This window comes from Osmerus eperlanus, chromosome 23 (genome assembly GCF_963692335.1).
Source record: "Osmerus eperlanus chromosome 23, fOsmEpe2.1, whole genome shotgun sequence".
Taxonomy (NCBI): Eukaryota; Metazoa; Chordata; class Actinopteri; order Osmeriformes; family Osmeridae; genus Osmerus; species Osmerus eperlanus.
In genome coordinates this window covers 2353310-2373371 of record NC_085040.1, presented here as the reverse complement: position 1 = coordinate 2373371, position 20062 = coordinate 2353310, and the positions used below count along the sequence as shown (strand labels likewise).

General features: G+C 47.9%; 2 protein-coding genes across 3 annotated transcripts; one reads left to right on the top strand and one right to left on the bottom strand.

The window, feature by feature from the left end:
* Nucleotides 1–103: 103 nt before the first annotated feature.
* On the bottom strand, nucleotides 104–6997 carry lrp10 (low density lipoprotein receptor-related protein 10). 2 transcript variants are annotated; one of them, XM_062449295.1, is made up of 10 exons: nucleotides 6760–6997; nucleotides 5989–6187; nucleotides 5714–5746; nucleotides 5311–5449; nucleotides 4907–5097; nucleotides 4123–4673; nucleotides 3441–3877; nucleotides 3078–3272; nucleotides 2824–2953; nucleotides 104–2147 (listed from the first exon to the last, which is right to left on the bottom strand). In XM_062449295.1, the coding sequence occupies exons 2-10, from the start codon at nucleotides 6032–6034 to the stop codon at nucleotides 1545–1547; spliced, it is 2325 nt and encodes a 774-aa protein (XP_062305279.1). In that variant the 5' UTR covers nucleotides 6035–6187; nucleotides 6760–6997; the 3' UTR covers nucleotides 104–1544. The 2 variants fall into 2 exon arrangements, with proteins under 2 accessions (XP_062305279.1, XP_062305280.1); XM_062449296.1 differs by lacking the exon at nucleotides 6760–6997 and adding an exon at nucleotides 6407–6552.
* Nucleotides 6998–7458: 461 nt separating this feature from the next.
* mmp14a (matrix metallopeptidase 14a (membrane-inserted)) lies at nucleotides 7459–19623 on the top strand. The gene is made up of 10 exons (XM_062449269.1): nucleotides 7459–7949; nucleotides 14069–14217; nucleotides 14404–14526; nucleotides 15197–15504; nucleotides 15780–15941; nucleotides 16317–16456; nucleotides 16771–16909; nucleotides 16995–17145; nucleotides 17367–17482; nucleotides 17825–19623. Exons 1-10 carry the CDS (start codon nucleotides 7854–7856, stop codon nucleotides 18139–18141), a joined length of 1701 nt encoding a protein of 566 aa, XP_062305253.1. The 5' UTR covers nucleotides 7459–7853; the 3' UTR covers nucleotides 18142–19623.
* Nucleotides 19624–20062: the final 439 nt, after the last annotated feature.

The following is a 20062-nucleotide window of genomic DNA, read 5'->3' as shown; positions in this document are numbered from 1 at the left end:
TATAGCTTTGTAATTTACAGCACCTTGTCTGACGCTCTTACATCCACCCCAACACACACAAACAATACAAACACACACACGCAATGAAGTCACAGAACAAAAGTAAAAGTGCAAATTGTTTAATCTCAGCCACAACTGTATGTACAGTGAAATAGACCCTAATAATATCACTCTTCAATTCATTACATTTTAAGTTTAAAACATACCATCCAAGCTGTCCATTTTTACTTTAATACATTCAATAACAACCAAGTCAACTGAAGAATTTAAAAACAACAAAAAAAGCAAGTCATTTTCTGAATAAAAGCAAAGAAAATAGGATATGATAGACAAAATACCACACGCTTCATTTTCCATTGTGTCAAAAGCATAAAATGTAACTTTCACGTGGGGGTGATGTTTAAGTTGATGTTTGTGTGACCGTGGTGAACTCTCAAAAAGCCACTCACGTTCACACATACCGAGTGAACTTCCCCAGAGCCATCTATACAAAGAGCTGTAACAACAATTCTGTGTCTTTTGGTGTAGGATTTGTTACCAGGCAGAGTTGGATTGTCCAATGAGATTTCACGGAAGTATTACGAAACTAATGTCATTGGTTGCACTCTTATATAGACTGCTCTGAGTCAGACAGGTCCCACATGAGGAGATTGTCGTCAGTCGAACGTCACAATTTGTGTGGAGACGTACATTATTTACACACTCGTGGATGCTCTGTGCGCTGCCCCACTATCGAGGACGCGCACGCTAAAAACAAACACACAAATCGTTACACCGTCATCATACACAAAAAGGAAGGTCCCCACATATTATTGCCAGCTTGCAGAAATAACATGCATTGTCAGATATAAAGCCATTGATTGTGGGATATAGGTGTGCCTGTGTGTGTGTGTGTGTGTGACAGTGTGTCCGTGTGCGTGTGACAGTGTGTGCAATCATTCAGGTTTCAAGACATCTACAGGACACACTTCTAAAAGGCACTGAAATCGGGGACTATAATATTTCTTTACTATCAAACCAGTGGCACAGGTAAGCAGTGTGTGACCCCAACCGTAGAAGGTCGACACTGCTTTCTACAAACCTTTTAAAAATACTAAACTGCACATGCACTCACACATAATGCAGAATAAAAGTTTTTATCCCCCAGAATGACAATAGCGTACATTAAAAGGATGGGTAAGATTCTCTGTGCAAAGTTAACCTCCTCCACACACCACTTTTGGGTATTATGTACACATTCAAATAGACTCGTCCATCCGTCCCCCCCCGCCACACCAACCCTCCCACCCCCCACACCATCATAGATACACACTCAAGCACACACACACACACACTTTCTCAAGGTGGTTTCCCACCCAATAACATATAATCATTACATACTTGATTCCTTAGTCGCCAAATCCAACGCGATTCAATTTAAGAAGGCACGGGACAAGCACAGAGAGACCTGAACCAGGCCCTGCCTACCTGTGCTTGAGTTCTAGTTTAGGAAGGAGTGTTTCTGAGGAGTACAGGGGGAGGACGCGAGGGGGGGGGGAGGGGCCTCAGGTGAGCATGGGAACGTCGTCCTCGGAGGCGACGTCTTCAGAGAGGGGGATGAGCAGCACCTCGTCATCCGACGAGGAGGAAGAGAAAGAGGGGGACGCGGACAGAGGGAGCGAGGTGAGCGAGGAGGAAGGGGAGGGCCGGAAGAGAGACAGGTTGAGGCCCAGGGAATGGAAGAGCGAGGCCAGAGAGGGACTGCTGGGGGGGATTGCCACTGGGGGGGTCGCATGGCTGGGGGACACCGGGGGGGCTGGAGGTAGTGATAGAGGGGCAGGTGGCGGAGGCGGTAGGGTCGGCTGCTGCTCTGTCTGTGTCAGCAACCCTAGTTTCTGGGGCACTGGCTGATTGACAGCCTCCACGGCCAATGAGCAGGTTGTGGGACTTGACTGACGCGTTTCCGGACTGGTGGGCGGGGCGTCGGTCTGCTGTGCGGCAGAGGCTGACGTCTGAGCGGGCCGGGAGGCGGGTCGGGGAATGAGGCCCCACCTCCTCATGCGACGGACAGCCCTGCGGATGAATCGGGGCCGGCGTCTGCGACGAGGGGAGCTGCCGGCATCCTGCCTGAGCAGCTGAAGGATGCCTCTCAGAGAGAGAGAAGAGGACTGAGAAGAAGAGAAGTATAACAGAAAGAACAGAGATGGGGGAACAAAACCACAGTAACAAAGTTACTCACAGTCCCCATTTCAAAGAATGATAGGCAGGATCACAACAAAACCACGAATCCTTACTAAACAACTCTTAAGACGAGCAAAAGACTCTTCCTAGCCAGGGTGAACTACTATATGAACAGTACAGTTAGCCAGACAGAGCCTGCTTTGTCTGAGACTGTTAATCCCCCCCCCCCCTTCAGCTGTCTGCACCAAACTATAAAGCTGCTTATAGAGGTTCTCCATTGTGAGGCCTGGGTAACTCTATCTACCTCCACCACCACCAGGCTCCTGGCCCTGCTGTCTCACAGGCCAGATAATCAGCTCATTCAGGCCGCCTGACCTGCCTTATCTGCAGCCACCTTGACTCTGGTAGGAGGGGGTGGAGGGACCTAACGGAGGGGTCTGAGTTTACTGAGGAGACTGGATACCTGCTGAAACTTCATGAATTAATAGTAATTATATTCTCCTGTGAAGTGACCTGGGAGAGAAATATCTGGACTGCCGGAATAAAGACAAATTTTGACTGAGCGCTGATTTATACACTTTACTTTAACAGGTAACATCCACCTGTAAACAAAGTGGATGTTTTCAATGTCCCTATTGCGTTCTTCAGTGGTGCTTCTCTCACCTCGTTGGGGTTCTCAGTGGGGAAGTCCTCCACTGGAGGTATGATCCCCTGGGCAATCAGCTGACCATAGGAGGGCGGGGCCTGCTGCTGGATAAGCTCCGCCTCTTGGCGGCTGATTGGAGCAAACATGCTGCAGGAAAAACAAGGATATTAGAAAAACATTTCAAAAGACCCGTAAGAGATAAACAAGGCCCTCGGCTGAGAAAAATAGATCAAAAGCGATGAGCCGCGTCTGGGTCGAGGAAAGCGCTGACCTGTATTCCCGGGTGCGTAGCGAATACAGCTTGCAGGTGCAGCCCATGGCGATGACCAGGAGCAGGCCGCACACCAGGCTGCCCACCGTCGCCGCGGTGATGACCTTGCGGGGCAGCATGGAGGTGCAGTTCAGCTCGTCCGTGCCGTCCTTGCAGTCCACCTGGCCGTCGCAGCGCCAGCTCTCGAACACGCACCTGGGGCACACGCAGGAGAACTAGCTGAGCGCTGCGTAACTGTTTCACAGGTGCGCTAACATACCCTCCCTGCTACCATTTCCTGTGAATTTAGTCATATACATGCCGACTGAGACACCAATACACATGTGTTTAAAGGCAACACCAGATCTCTACATGCATGCCTACTTGTCGCTGTCGCAGTGGAAGGTCCCCGGCTGGCAGATGGTGCAGTCCCTCTCGTCGCTGCCGTCGGCGCAGTACAGCTGGTAGTTACACCTCTCCTTGGCCGGGAAACACACGGGGCGGCCCACGAAATGCCCCGGCACCGCCGCCCTCTGCCCCGCGCCCCCGCAGGCGAACTGGTCCCGGGGGCAGCCTCTGCAGCCCTGCTCGTCCTTGCCCGTCTCGGGGCAGTCCCAGTGGCCGTCGCAGCGCTGCTCCTGGAGGTAGCAGCCCCCGGCCGGCCCCCCGCAGCGCCCCTCCCAGGGGGGGCAGTAGCCGCCCACCCGGTAGGTGGCGTTGAAGCCTCTGCCCTCGGAGCCGGGCAGGGTGTGGTAGATGAGGGAGAGGAGGCCGGTGTGGGACTCCACCAGGACCGACTTGTAGTTGGAGACGCTGGTGATCTGGCGGAGAGGGAGCAGAGGGAAAGGAGGTCAGCGACGTCGCCTGGTCGGAATAAACACAGCCCGAGCGAAGCGCTCTTTCACTCTGCTCCCTAAACCCCGTGCTGTGTTTTTAAAACAGTCCCTTCATGCCTTCCAATAGCTTAGAGTGAGAGAAAGACGAGGAATGTTTGGGAGGAAAGATGGATAAAGAGACGGAGCGAGAGAGAGACAGATTACATCGATCACACCCAATAAAAACTTACGAATTTCACCTGCTCCCCCGTGCCCTGCTGCCTGTTGGTGATGGTGACGGTGTCCCCAGGACCCAGCTCCAGCTGCTGCAGGTCCAGCCTGAGGGGCCGGGAGTCCTGGGGGTCTAGCGTCCACACACAGTACAGCGAGGGGCCACGGATGACGGGGGGGGAGAACGTCCCGTAGAAGGTCTGCAGGAGGCCCCCGCAGGGCCAGTCCACGGGCGTGGGCGTGATCCGGGAGAGTTTACGAGAAGGGGGGAGAAGCTGGGGCGGCTCGTCCACCCCTCTCAGCACCCACCCGCTCTCCCTCTCCGCCTGGCTGCTCCCGTCGCCCTCCGCCTGGTCGGAGCTGCTCTCGGGGAGAAGCTGGGCGGCGGGGGCGGGGCCCGGCGTGGTGCCCTGGAGCATGCGCTCCAGGAGCCGCGCCTCGTCCTCGCAGCCCTGCTCGTCCGTGCCCAGGCCCTCGCCCAGACACTCCACCTGGCCGTTGCAGCGCCAGGACAGGGGCAGGCAGTGACCCCCCAGGCACTCGAAGTCGGTCACGGGACAGGCGCCCGAGTCTAGGGAGGGATGACGGGACAGGGGGAGGCGGAGGGAGATCGAGAGAATTAGAAATGAGAGAGGTAGCAAGGCGAGAGTGAGAAAGACAATGGATGGAAAGATGGGTAAAGAGTCGGAGCGATAGATAAGGGAGACAAAGAATGGGATGAGAGAGAAAGATGACATCAATCCGCACTGTATTCTGGGACATTCTCCAATAGAAAGTGATCCGGCTGCATCATCAACAGCCTACCTCTGGTGTAAGCCAGGTGAAATGTAGAAACAGGGTAAAAGTGAGGCAGGAAGTGATGCGTCACGTTGACGTTTCCCCCGGGGAACACCATCGGTGAGGGCAGCTTGGACCCACAGAGACTGACGGGGTCTGTGTTCTCTGACGTCAGAGACACCCATTCCTTCTTACAGTGTGCCGAGAACTGGGAGAAACTGAGAATGGAATTGGACAGTGGATTGTAGTTGATTCCAATAGCTTAGACTGTTAAACTGCAATGAATTCAAACACAGGATGAATGACTGTAGCTTAGGAAGTGATAGTACACAATGCTCCCTTTAGTAAACTATTGAGTATGTTTGTTTAGCCCCCATGACACAGGACAAATTCCTTCACCAAACTAAGTGGGATCGCTTTATTCAACTAACCTGATGACAACAGGTTCTCCTTCTCTCGACTGGATCTGCCAGGTACAGTCAAAGGAGTGGAACAACCAGCTGTGGCGGGCGGAACTTTGGATCTCTCCCCGCCTGGCTTCCAGAACGATGGGAGACCGTCCACAGCGAGCTAGAACGCGGAAGGAAGAATAGAATGGAACGTTCCACTGGGTTTCTAAGGGCTTTCGTCTGTTCCAAAGCCAAGGAGCATGTTATGTAATGACACTGTTAGGTTGGAATGGTACAGGTACACAACCCCACCCTGACTTTAAGATAAGGAACTAAAAACAGAACAACGTAACTTCATAAGCCTATTCGGTAGAAGGACGTGTCTGAAAGTAGGAAGTGAAGACTCCCCCCCCACCCTGACCAGTAAAAATACGTCTCGCCTCACCTGAACTCGTGGTCAGCTCCGGACTGCAGTAGGCTGTAAGTCCATGGGAAGAAGGAAAAAAATAATATTACAAGCTGCAAATATACCCTCATCAGTACCCTCACTTTGTACAAAATAGTCCTCAGACACGTGACTGACCCCTAACTGCTTCCCCATAGCTAGTTGTGTCACCAAAACGCTGGCATGTCAATGGGATGTAAACGAAATTGTGGGTTTCTCAAATTCAACACATTTTCAATGCAAAGGGTTGTACTGCTTGTTGGACATTTACTGACCTGTTATGAACAAAAGGTACACGCAAATATTGTATGAGATAGTCATTCTGATGACGGTTGTCCTTTAAAAAGTGAGGGCTCATGAAAATAAAATGTAAAAGAAATTAAAACAGCGTAGGGAAAAAAGACTCCTTGGTCTACATCGCTCAGTTCACACTGAAGAACGGTGCCATCGTGGTACTGATCAGGAAGACTTCACCTAAGGGGAAATAACACAGAAATAGTTGCTAAAACATGGGCGTGTTGACAATACAGTCCACAACATACAGTAATAACGTTTTGCGCGACGGTTCTAGCCTATTATACTACAGTAGGAATTATGAAATCATTCAACAACAATCCGTGTCTCAAAGGTTGGAGTTGTCTGAATACAGTACGAGAAAGAACACATTGTGATTGTTAAGGATAACGTTCTTACAGCTTTTGCTTTCACCGTTCGCTTCGCTATACCACCAGCTAAATACTCAAACACGAAGGATCTAGACAAAGTACTTTAGCTAGCTGCCCTAATCTCTTTTACTTCTAGTTAATACTAGGCCTTTCGTTTCGACCATCGCCCCCGCAAACTTTCGATATGTAGCTATCTAGCTAGTAGTAGCTAGCTGGCTACTGCTGTTGCTAACTGAGCTCACTCTTTTCGTTCCGTCACGTTTTCCCGACCGTGACATTCGAAATGAATGTAATCATAATTCTAAGAACTGAGCTGTATACAAAAATACACAATCACAAATTTAACTGGACATGATTAAAATAACGACATTGAAAGCCTACCCTTCTGCCGTATTTATGTTGACATCAGACTTCAGTGTGGCTTCCGTATTGTTTACCGAATGACAGGAAAGGGGTAGGACAAACTGTGAAACTACCAAGCTTGTCACTTTGCTAACTCTTTTGCTATATTATACATCTCTGCTTCATCCTCGAAAAGTTTGATTCTCTTCATTCAGAATTTTGGAGGATTTCCCTCTCGCTTGACGTAACGTTGCTTAGATTTTCAATGTCTTATTCACGTTACCGGGAAATTGAAGGTGTACTTTGAGCATTAACCGCCAGGTGTCCGCAAAGGTTCTGAGTAGGCTTATCACCAAACAAAAAATTGCTGAACCTGCTCGTTGATGAAGTGGACCACTTGACATGCTTGTAACCTGAAGGCTTCGGGAAACCTTGCACATGATAACGTAGCCTTCATTTTCGTTCTTGGAATTCATGTGTTTAATTGTTATATTAATAAGCATGGGCACTAATGTGACTGACCTCTTACAATCTCTCATTGAGTCCAAAGGACACAATCTTTCCTAAAGTAATCTAAAACTGCGTTAGTCGAAAAACATTCTCAGACTCTGTCCGTAATTGTCTAGTTATTTGTCAAGGAATTTATTGAATTAACGTTATGCTTAGACACATCTGTTCTGAAAGTCAGGCGTCACATCTGGTGGAGGGTGGAACTTAAAAACTTATTTTTGCCTCGCCTACTCTCCAGCCAACTCCACTAGCGCTGAAGATTGACCACGTCCACAAGATAGCCTACTGATGTCAAAATAGTGAAGACAGGGAAGCGCTCGAGGTGACAAAGGAGAAATATGACGAGCTGAGATTTAACGGATTTTGAACATTGAACATATGAACACTGCAGATTGAGTCCCTGTTTATTTGTGTTGCAGGCTATCACAAAGGATTTGTTGCGCATAAAAGCAACTGCAAAAAGAGGCACTGAGGACAAATACCAAAGTTCCAAGCAAATTATTTTGCGTTTTATAGTATCCTAAAGGATTAACTGCATCTTTCTTGAATGTTGTGACCAGAACGACTGGAAGCCACAATAATACGTTTTGTAGTGTTTCTGTGGTTAATTTTAAGATTGAGGAATGTTACCCCGGCTTGAAAAGTTAATCCAGCTACTATCGCTGGCCTGCTATCTGTTTTTTGGTGCTGCCTCATCGGAAAAAGAAATCAGAGCAGAGGTAAGAAATAAATATTGGATTGCATTATATACTATAGGTCTTATTCGCCCAATCAAGCATTTTACATTTACATTATTGTTATGACAAAGTGATTGGAAGCAAATAACAATGTGGTGTTACCGTTGTACATCTATCCATTTTAGAATCGAGCATAAGAATATTCTACAAACCCTATAATCTAAATGTATAAGGGGCACTTGAGAAATATTTTTTTTTTGTAATCCAGTCCATAATGTCAGTCATCCAGTAACATGCACTGTTTTATATTTCTCTTCTTTTGTGTGTGATATTTTGTTCATAGCGTTGACAGTCAAAACCACATCAGTGGGTCAAACCAGAAACCATCTCATCAAAAGCCAAGGAACAAAGAGACAGAAGTGTAGTCAGAAAAATGTCATGACTCTAATATTGTGGTCTGGGATGGGGGGCATTACACATGTTTGAAAACTCAACTCAGCTGCTTTGTTCAGACTAACTGGGGGAGGTGAGGATATGGAAGGCAGGGGAGGGGGGTGGGGGGGGGGGAAGTGTAATGATTTTCATCTGTCCTGTGTAGAGAGACAGAGAGACCCAGAGAGAGACAGAGAGAGAAAGGGAGGGAGAAAGAGAGACAGAGAGAGAAAGGGAGGGAGAAAGAGAGACAGAGAGAGAGAGGCAGGCGGGGGAGGAAGTTGTTTTGTGTTTCAGCATACTGGACATGAAGGCTCCGTTTGGGCCAGAGGCATCGCGTGTTGAAACTGAGAATGCAATAAAGTGCCGACCTGAACAAGCTTATTTTGCCACCTCCAAATGATTAGGTCCATGGCTGACTGGCGCCTCTAATCTTCTGTGATTTTACAACTATTGTCAGAGAGTCAGATGGCTGAGCGGTTAGGGAATCGGGCTATAAATCAGAAGGTTGCCGGTTCAATTCCTGGCCGTGAAAAATGACGTTGTGTCCGTGGGCAAGGCACTTCACCCTACTTGCCTCTGGGGAATGTCCCTGTACTTACTTTAATTCGCTCTGGATAAGAGCGTCTGATAAATGTATTGTCTACGTATTTCAGATCACGATGCTCCACTCAAACCTGTGAACGGCACACATGGCCAGTAGTCATGCAGTGGCCTGATCTACAGGCCAGAGACTGTCTGACTGCAGAGGGGGGTTTGTTCCTTGTTGGATGGTGCAATACAGTAAATTATTGATATTGACGTATTTCCATACATCAGGCCCTTGTTAGGTCATTTTCATATTTCCAAAAAATAGTTGTCATGTATTTCCCCTTTTTGTCCTTTCTAGTAAAGGTTATTTCACTTCTCATCTCAGTAAAATTGTACAGTGTGGAGACTCAGTCTTGGGAGACAGGAAGCAGAGAGCCAGTCAGACCCTTCTGAGTCAGTGACCACAAACAGCCGGTGTTTGAGTCAGTCCAGACACTGTCAGTCAGACTGCCCCCCCACAAAGACACCTAATGAGGTTCTATAACACAGTGAAACGGAGGGGCGGGGGGGTTGGTTTTTAGGTAAAGCGGTGTTTGATAGAGTCACAGTGTACCGTGCAACAGGATAGTTAACTTGAAGGAGATGCTTAATGGATTTGAGCAAGTTTCTGTCAGGTGGCTGAGCGGTTAGGGAATCGGGCTAGCAATCAGAAGTTTGCAGGTTCGATTCCCGGCTGTGAAAAATGACGTTGTGTCCTTGGCCAAGGCACTTAACCCTACTTGCCTCGGGGGAATGTCCCTGTACTTACTGTAAGTCGCTCTGGATAAGAGCGTCCGCTAAATGACTAAATGTAAATGTAAATGTTTCTACATACAGCACCAGTGTTTGCAGCTATGTTGGGAAATGCTAAAGCATGTGTGCCAGAAAATGATTCCGTTGCGTTCCTGTTGTTGACTTAGTATGGAGCTTTTATACTGTCGCACAAACATACCATTACATACTGACCAGGTATGAGCGAGTATAGATCTACACCAAACGTACACAGTTTTCAGAGACCCTGTCAATGATGAAAACTACAGTCTGATGGTTCTGACTTTTGTTTGAAGACCTTGACATTTCAGAAGCAGGATAACACAGTCCAGCTGGAGCCTTGTGTTGGGTGATCAGAGGAAGAGATCATGGAGGGTTTAGGAGCCCATATGGGTCAGGTTCACCATACCTGGAGCACTCTGGTTGTTGTTGTACCCTTGAAGCATGTGGAGAGCTCTGGATGAAGGTCGAGTGCGTGCTGTGGAAATGTCCAGATGAATAATCGTCTGTCTATCTGCTAAATGGGAAACTGATGGACTTCTGAGGAGAATTGGGTGTGTTTATCTGATCACACACAGCTGGCCCTGTGGCCTTTAGCCCTTGATGACAAGCATCAGATTGAGTCTTTCAACTGTGCCGTGCAGAGCAACTGAATTCGACTTGCAGTGTCGAGAGGGCCTACCTGGCTACTCCCGACGTTAGTGAGTGCAGCATTTCTGGTGCTTACACAGTGTCCCTGTGTTTTGCTCCGTGTGAACCCTCCACATGAAGCTATTCTCTATAAAGAGACGCGTTGGTTGTGTCTGAAGGCAGGCTTCTCCCCTGCTAGGCCGGCGCAGGTCTGGTCTGAGAGGAACTGGGTCAGAGGCGCCGCCACGCGAGGCAGGCGCTGAGAACCTCAAACCCAGTCGCTCGCTCACAACCAGAATGCTCTGTTTTTTCCGTTGGCACAGACCGAGGGGAACGACTGAGTCAGTCTGTCTCCCTCAATTTAAAATTAAGCTTTCTCCTCTCCCGGCGTTCACTTCTTTCTACCGCTCTCGTTTTAATGTCTGTCACCCCGCTTTTTCTCACTTTTCACGTGTCTTTTTTATGTCGCTGCGTTCCATTTCGCGCGGTTCCTTCCGTTTCTTTCATCCTTTTCTTCACCCTCTCACTGTTCTCAATCTAACTCTTTTTTAAAGGCGAAAAGGTCCCTTTGAGCTGTCAGACTGAAGCATACCAGATCAACTATAAAAGACCGATCTTTTACGAAAGACTGGGAAGGTTCTTTGAACGCCACTTATCTGCAGTGTCTTTAACACTTGGCAGAGATGCAGGATTCCTTCCCATGTGGAGCAGTGCGGTTGTCTGTGTAGGCCAGACACATGCACCACTGACTGCATGCATGGTTGAGCAGTGGAGCCTGAGATGAAGGCCTGATACTAACCGAGCACTTTGTCAATGCAGACGTGTTGTTACAAGCAGCGTCAGGGCTGTTGCTTGTTTGGCAAGGTCAACGCTGTCGTAACTCCACACTTCATGTATAGCGATGCCACGGAGACACCTTCTAGAGATGCGAGCGGCTCAGTGTCACATGAGAATGAACAGCAGTGCCACCGCGGTGCCATTTGATTGGAGGGCTGTGTTACTTAAGTCATCTCTGTCTCTCTTACTTGTCATCGACTTCCTGATTCAAGAAAAAAAAGGATGTGTTCCAGGAGAAGAAAAACAGTAAAAACGGTTAATTGTAGATATTTGTTCTCCTAAATCGAGTACATAAAGGATGAAACAGTAGTACTGTCTGCCTCTGTTTTAATGCATTTCTTCAGACTGCACGTCATCCAAGCCACACTGCCCAGGCCTATGCTTCTGTTTACAAAAAAACTGCCTCCACATGGACTCAGTCCTGTGACCACACATGGATTTGCAGCTAGGTTACCTCAAGGCCCTGACGACAATATACGCCATGTAGAACCTGAACTAAATAGAACCTTTGACTGGGAGTTGTGGGAGTTCCAGAGGTGAGGGGCATGCTGGGATTGCTGGCATGGTTGCAGGGTTGATGGGAGGCCCCTGGGTGGAGAGAGGAGAGGTCTTGATGGTTGTGGGGGGACGAAGGGGGGGGGGGGGGGGGGGACTTTTCGTCCGTCGGAGCGGAGAGTGTTTTTACAGAGCCAGACTGGTCACCACTGTGGAGCCACTGCACACACTAGGAGCAGTCAGAGAAGAAAGTCCAGAGAGAGGGATGGAAGGAGTGGAGGGGAGTGGGAAGTGAAGGAGTGGGAAAGGGAGTGAGAGAGGGAGGGAGGGAGGGAGTGGGGGACAAAAGGGTTAAGTGAGATATGAGAAGAAGTAAACAGAGACAGACAAAGACATATGGGGTTTAATACGAGGGTCAACCCTAACCCGTGTGTTAAGGAGAGTGAGAGAGGGGGGAGAGAGAAGGGGGGGAGAGAGAGAGAGAGCAGGAAAAGAGAGTGGGTTACCTCTCATAACAGAGCCTCGTTCTATTCCCCTCACTGCTCTCTTGTATCCTTCTGTATATATGGTAATACCTGTACCCAGGAGCTAGCTACACATCAGGGTGTATTTCACTTTTACACTCCTCTCTTTTACTCGCTCTTTTAATCCAAATATGCCCTAACACCGTAAATGACCTTCTAGTACATACTGAAGAGGCAGGAAAACCAAATTCAAACTCACACGTAGCAGGAGGGTGTTTCTAGAAGGGGGATACCTGGATACCTGGGTTTTAGACAGGAGTGATTGAGAGGTGAGGAAAGAAGGAACAATGGCGAAAGAACAGAGGTTTGGGATGGGAAGATTCTAATGGAATGCTGTGTAATTACACTGACTTCATTTGTGGTAAAAATTGAGACATTCTGGCTGGCTGTTTTGAGGAGTACACACAAACACGCGCACACACAAACACGCGCACACGCACACACACAGATTTGGGGATAAAGACATTGTGATCCAGGAAACCAACTAAATTAATAAATTGTCAAACAAGCTTAGACTGGCAATCACTCAGGTTTACAACAGTTATATTACAGTCTGGAGTGGAGCCAACTGCTACAATTTTAGATCCAGCAGTATTTATCCATTTCAAGGTGTGGGAGAGCGCCATCCCTCTGACCTTCAGGGAGATCCCGTACAGCCACATCAGGGACAAGGTCGACAAGTTCGCAGACATCATGCTCTCCTTCGCCGAGGGTTTCCAGGGCGATAGCACCCCCTTCAACTGCTACAATTTTAGATCCAGCAGTATTTATCCATCAGACTAGAAAAGAGGGTGCAGGGTATTACTGAAATACTCAGAAATAATGCTCAAGAATATATTTCTGTGTTTTGGAAGATACTGTTTTGGGTAATATTCCTCACATGGAATACACAGTTGTGGGTCGTTCTCAACTGAAATGACATCATCTTAAACTAGATCCCGTGCTTTATTTGGCTTTGAGCTCTACTTACGACCCCACAACAAAGTTTTCAGAGTTTCCTTTCATGCCCCCAAGTTAAGCACAGCCGCTTGCAGGGATCGGCCTGTTCTGAGGGTGTATTCAAAAGGCTACGTAGCCAAAACCCTCGCAGTAAGACAATTATTTTCATGATTAGGTCTCTCTCCCTTTGTCTCTCTCCCTCTGGCTCTCTCCCTCTGGCTCTCTTTCTTGCAGGGCTCTGCATTTTTGTTCAGTCTTTCTCCCTCAGTCTCTCTCCCTATGTCTCTCTCCCTCTGTCTCCCTTTCTTGCAGGGCTCTGTGGGTTTGCTGTTGTAAGGGAGGGTGTTGGTGTTCCGGGGGAAAACACAGCTTTGGTTCAAAGTCAACTGAGCATCAATTTAAGCAAATACTGTAGACTGAGTTTCCTCCCCCCACGCCTCCCTCATGTCCACACACACACACACACACACACACACACATACGCACGCACACACCCACACATACTCTTTCCCTCTCTCCCTGTCTTATTCTTACGCACCACACAAACACATCCAAACAAGAGCAGCAAGTAGACAAATAAAAACCTACCCATGGCTTTTACAACAGGTAGACACAAGTCCTGTTTACTTCTACACAGTCCTCCTCTATCAGAGTGGACTGTTTGATAAACCATTGACTAGCTAAGCCTGGGGTTGGCCATCTGTTATTTATGTATGTTTGATTGATGTGGGGAAGTCCACACAGGAACAGGCAACAGGGAGACAGACACAGATTTGATGTGTGTCTGCATGTGTCTGTGTATGAGAATGTGTTTGGCCCTGTGTGTCTTTTACAGAATCAGAATCAGAATGGGATTTATTCGCCCTGAAAGTTTGCACAGACAAGGAATTTGCTTTGGAATTTGCGCCTCAGTACTTTACGCCTCAGTACTTAAACCCTGTCACCTGTCCCCCCCCCCTCCAGGCGTGGCTGCAGCAGTATGGCTACCTGCCTCCGGGGGACATTCGGGCCCAAGCCATCCGCTCCCCAAAGTCTATCATCACGGCCATCTCTGCCATGCAGCGCTTCTATGGCCTCACTGTCACCGGGTCCATCGACACAAACACTCTACAGTGAGTAGCTAGTCTCAGAGTTCCTGTCACAACCAGACACTCTAACTAGACTAGTAATATATCGAGACTGAAAGCAAAGCTTGTACTGTACCTAGAAAAAAAGTCTTTTTTGGAACTTAACTTGAAGTAACAAGAAACATATCAGTTTTTGACAACCCCCCTCCCCCCCTCTTGTGCTGTTGCCAGGGCGATGAGTCGGCCACGCTGCGGCGTTCCAGACAAGTTTGGACCGGAGCTGAAGAGCAACCTGAGGAGGAAGCGCTACGTCGTCCAGGGACTGAAGTGGGAAAAGAACGAGGTCACCTTCAGGTCAGACCACAACGCCTAGCCTAGCTTAACCTATTCTCACCTAACATAACCTAGCTTAACCTATTCTAACCTAACCTAGCTTAACCTATTCTAACCTAACATAACCTAGCCTAACCTATTCTGACATAACATAACCTAGCTTAACCTATTCTAACCTAACATAACCTAGCTTAACCTATTCTAACCTAACCTAGCTTAACCTATTCTAACCTAACATAACCTATCTTAACCTATTCTAACCTAACATAATCTAGCTTAACCTATTCTTACCTAACATAACCTATCTTAACCTATTCTAACCTAACATAACCTAGCTTAACCTATTCTCACCTAACCTAGCCTAACCTATTCTCACCTAACCTAGCCTAACCTAGCCTAACCTATTCTCACCTAACATAACTTAGCCTATTCTAACCTAACCTAACATCACTTAGCCTAACCTAACCTATGTTTACTTAAACTAACCTACCCTTGCCTAACCTAAATGTACTTTTCTTTACCTAAACTAGCCTATTAGCCTATCCTACCCTAGCTTAAAATAAACGAAACATAGATGGACTTCCTTTAACTTTAAGTTCTGATTTGGCTTTAGTAATAGGTGCATGAATCAAAAACAGGTGAGCCATAATCCCGAACCACATTGTAACATCCGGCCTCCATCTCCCCCCAGCATACAGAACTACTCCCCCAAGGTGGGCGAGCACGCCACTTTCAAGGCCATCCGCAGGGCCTTCAAGGTATGGGAGAGCGCCATCCCTCTGGCCTTCAGGGAGATCCCGTACAGCCACATCAGGGACAAGGTCGACAAGTTCGCAGACATCATGCTCTCCTTCGCCGAGGGTTTCCACGGCGATAGCACCCCCTTCGACGGCGAGGGCGGCTTCCTGGCGCACGCGTATTTCCCGGGCCAGGGCATAGGGGGCGACACACACTTCGACCTGGCGGAGCCGTGGACCACCGGCACTGTCGACCAGGGGGGTAAGAGAAGGGGGGAGGAAGCGGGGACGAGAAGAAAAGAGAGGGTGAAATAGATACAGAAAAGTAGAGGTGTATATGGAAATGAAGAGGAGAAAGAGTAAAGCTTAACTTTTTCAGGTGTTTTTCCTGGGATGTTTGCAAGCTGTAATTCTGTAGTCTGAATTACAATGTACCACGAGGGTGTGTCTAGACCTGAGTGTAAGTCACCTTGTAAACCCTTGGAACCTTCCTCTCTCTTTCTCACTCTCTCCCCCCCCCCCCCCCCTTCTCTCTAGGTAATGATGTGTTCCTGGTGGCAGTCCATGAGCTGGGCCACGCCCTGGGCCTGGAACATTCTAACGACCCCTCGGCCATCATGGCGCCTTTCTACCAGTGGATGGAAACGGAGAACTTCCAGCTCCCGGACGACGACCGCAGAGGGATCCAGGCCATCTATGGTGGGCCTCTCTCTGTCTCTCTCTCTCTTTCTCTCTCTGCTCCTCCCTCTCCAATCCTGTAGCATCGTCCTTGTAAACACACAATCAGCGTCCTCAGACTGTCTGGCAGTGACACTGACTGCCCTAGCAACCTCACTGCGATGTTGTGGTTACGTCCCTAGAATGTGGTGACAACATCAACCCCCCAACAATGGGAGTACAGGAACAGGAACAGGAGAATGTGCCTTGTGTGTCTCTCATTGAGTTTCACCAACGTAGATCTTGTTTGTCTTTTCCTAAAGCCACAGATGCTGTGATGGCACTGGCGGATCCAAAACATGTGATCATGTTATTGACGGTTTCCATAACAACATGTGGTGTCTTTCTCTCCCCCAGGGACAAAATCTGGGGCCCCCCCGCCTCCCCCCCGGCCCACCAGGCCCTCCAAGCCTGATACGCCCACCCAAGGCCCCGACATCTGTGAGGGCCACTTCGACACCATCGCAATCCTCAGGGGAGAGATGTTTGTCTTCAAGGTAAAAGACATGAGTCAGTGTTGTACACACAACACCAACACAAGGTCACATGCACAAGGTCACATGCACATTTACATAGTGAATGCCCTGACACTGTGTGTGTGTTTGTGAGTCAGATGGCTGAGTGGTTAGGGACTCAGGCTAGTAATCAGAAGGTTGCCGGTTCGATTCCCGGATGTGCGAAATGACATTGTGTCCTTGGGCACTGCACTTCACCCTACTTGCCTCGGGGGAATGTCCCTGTACTCCATGTAAGTCGCTCTGGATAAGAGCGTCTGCTAAATGTGTGTGTGTGTGTCTGTGTGTTTACTCAGGATAAGTGGCTGTGGCGTGTACGGAATAACAAGGTGCTGCAGGGTTACCCCATGCCCATTGGACACTTCTGGAAGGGACTACCCTCCAACATCAATGCTGCCTACGAGAGGGATGATGGGAAATTTGTCTTCTTCAAGGGTACGTCTCAAACGACAATCTGACCGACACAACTAGCTGGTGAACCAGTCTCTACCTTGCCATTATTTATCTGACCTCTCTCCAGGTGATAAGTACTGGGTGTTTAGTGAGTCGGCCATGGAGAAGGACTCTCCAAAGAGTCTGAAGGAGCTTGGGACTGGGCTGCCCAAAGACAGGATGGACGCTGCTCTCTTCTACACTCCCACGGGACAAACCTACTTCTTCAGAGGAACAAAGTACGGCTGCGTGTGTGCGTCTGTGTGTGTGTGTATGTGACCTTTACAAGTCACATACATAAGTACTTGATACAGAAGTACTATATACTGATGTACCAGATAAAGATGTACCAGATACATAAATATAGATGTACCAGATATATAGATATAGATGTACTAGATACTGATGTACCAGCCTCCAGTGGGCTTCCCCTGGACTGACGTCTTGGTTTGGTCGCCAGGTACTACCGCTTCGACGAGAAAACACGCACCGTGGATGCCGAGTACCCCAAAGCCATCAGTGTGTGGAAGGGCGCTCCGGATAACATCAAGGCTGCCATCATGAGCGAAGATGGATGTAAGTGTGTGTGTGTGTTTGTGTGTTTGTGTGTGTGTGTGTGTGTGTTTGTGTGTGTTTGTGTGTGTGTGTGTGTTTGTGTGTGTATGGGTGTGTTTGTGTGTGTGTGTTTGTGTGTGTGTGTGTGTGTGTGTTTGTGTGTGTGTGTTTGTGTGTGTGTGTGTGTGTGTTTGTGTGTGTGTGTGTTTGTGTGTGTGTGTGTGTGTGTTTGAAGGAGAGAGAGTGACCTTAACATATCCAGAGACACATACCGTAACTCTAGCAAATGCCCCACATATTATTACAACATATTTGTCTGACTCTAACCTTCTCTGTCCATCCCTCCGCCTTATACCACCCCAGCCTACACCTACTTCTACAAAGCCAACAAATACTGGAAGTTCAACAACCAATACGTGAAGGTGGAGTCAGGCTACCCCAAGTCTGTCCTCAGCGAATGGATGGGCTGCGAGGGGGAGGAGCCTATGGGCAGAGACGGGGAAGTGATCATCATCGAAGTGGAGGAAGGAGAGGGCGGGGCCACCGCAGCGGCTGTGGTGATCCCTCTGCTCCTATTGGTGTTCGTGGTCCTCACTCTGGGGGCGTTGTTGTTCTTCAGGAAGTACGGCACACCTAGACGCCTCCTGTACTGCCAGAGATCCCTACTGGACAAGGTGTAGGCGTCCAGCAGACGCACTCACAGACAGATGGACACAGAGGGAGATAGAGAGCACTTAATGAAGAGCGAAAATGAAGGAGGGAGGGAAGAAGGAAAGATGGGAGAAATGGAGAAGGAGACAGAAAGGGTGCTTGAAGTTGGAGTTGTGGTGGTTGGGTGTAGATGCCACCAGGAGAGAGAGAGAGAGAGAGAGAGAGAGAGAGAGAGAGAGAGAGAGAGAGAGAGAACAGGATGACAAGAGACTGAATCAGGAAAGACTCATGTGTATTTAGTATGTTAGCTTTTTACATGTACTGCTCTGTGTTCTGACTGGAACAGATCCCCTCTACGCAAACACACACACACGTAAACAATAAGTCCACCAAAATGGCTCCTTCCCTCCCTCCCTCCTTTTTCCTCCTTCCTCAGCTAACCCTAACCCTGTACTTGACGACTCCAGCTGAACTGCTGTCTGATTAGAACTTTGATTCCTTTTTGTTCCTCCTCCAACGCATATCTCTCTTTCCCCCCTTGTTCTCGCCCTTCTGCCCCTGAGACAACTACGTCTCCATGGAGCCTGTAACCCTTAACAGAAGTGTGGTACATCAGTAGAGCTCCGTCAGATTACGGTTAGGGGTGTGATGGGGTTGCGTAGACAGTCATACACCCTGTTGTCCAGGGTTACAGTAAGACGGGCACAGGTCACAATCAAGATGGCCGCCGGTGATATATAGTCTAATATCCTTTAAAAAAAGGGCTGTTATCCTCCTTAGTGAGTTTCTCTGTACACAGCTCACCACGCGTCTTTCATCTCTCAGGCCCTTGGTGTGAGGTCTCGTCTTAAAACGAGCAGTCGGAGTAGTGGTTGGAAGGATGAAATGATCTTCCAACTGTCAGACCAAGACAGTTAATTAAATGTTAAGAGCAGAGCTGCTTGTCCAAATGTTTGATTTCCTGGTACAATTTTTTCAACCAAACACAGTTGTCTTATCGTGTTTTGTTTTTGTAATGTTTCATTATCGTCGTTATCAATGTTGTTGTTGTTTTTATTATGACTATGGTTGTTGTTATTATTGTTGTCCTAAGTGTAGTTGTGAATTATATTATTACGCATTGCCATACCGAGCCCTGCTGGGCAGAGGCATCGCATGGCAACTAACAAAATGGCCACCATTGGCGTTCAGTCAGTGTGTGGTGAATTTGGTCTGCACAGAGAGGGGGTACTTTTTGATAAACAGCAGTTTCTATTCCCCCTATTGTTTGGCATATCAAACACAATCAAATAATACTATTTATGAATGATTTTTGATGGTGCTCAATGTTTTCTTGTCTTACGCAAGTAAAAAATGAAGTAGAATTGGTTTAGTGATAACAATGATAATGGTAATTATATTTATAATAATCATAATATCAATAAAAGGGAATTTGATTGTTTTGCCTGTTTTTCACTTTTTGTATTTCATTAAATAAAATGGAATAAACGTATTTTCTAAAATGTGTCATACACTTTAGTTTTATGGTTACTGGTCAGTGTTTTCATTGTGAAACACACACAGACATACACACACTGGCACCATCTCAATCACTCAAGACGTGGAATGTAAAGACAAAGACAAAAACGTGGTTTTGTGCATTCTATGATATGATTATGGTAATTTCAACAATTCATTGTTGACTGACCGTGATCTCTGAGTAAAATGGAAGGATGCAGAGAAAGAGTGAAAAAAAAGACTGGGGGGGAGGAGAGATGGTTGTTTGGGATTATGGCTGCAGTCATGTGTCCAGGAAAGAGGTGGAAAGAATTACGGAATGATCACGTTCTTCTGAGAGCAGGGTTCCAACTGGGCTCTGTTAACTCCATCTGGAACTCTGGAAACATCTGAGCTGCCATCAAGACCAGAAGGAGACTGTGTGTGTGTCTGTGTGTGTGTGTGTAAGAGAGA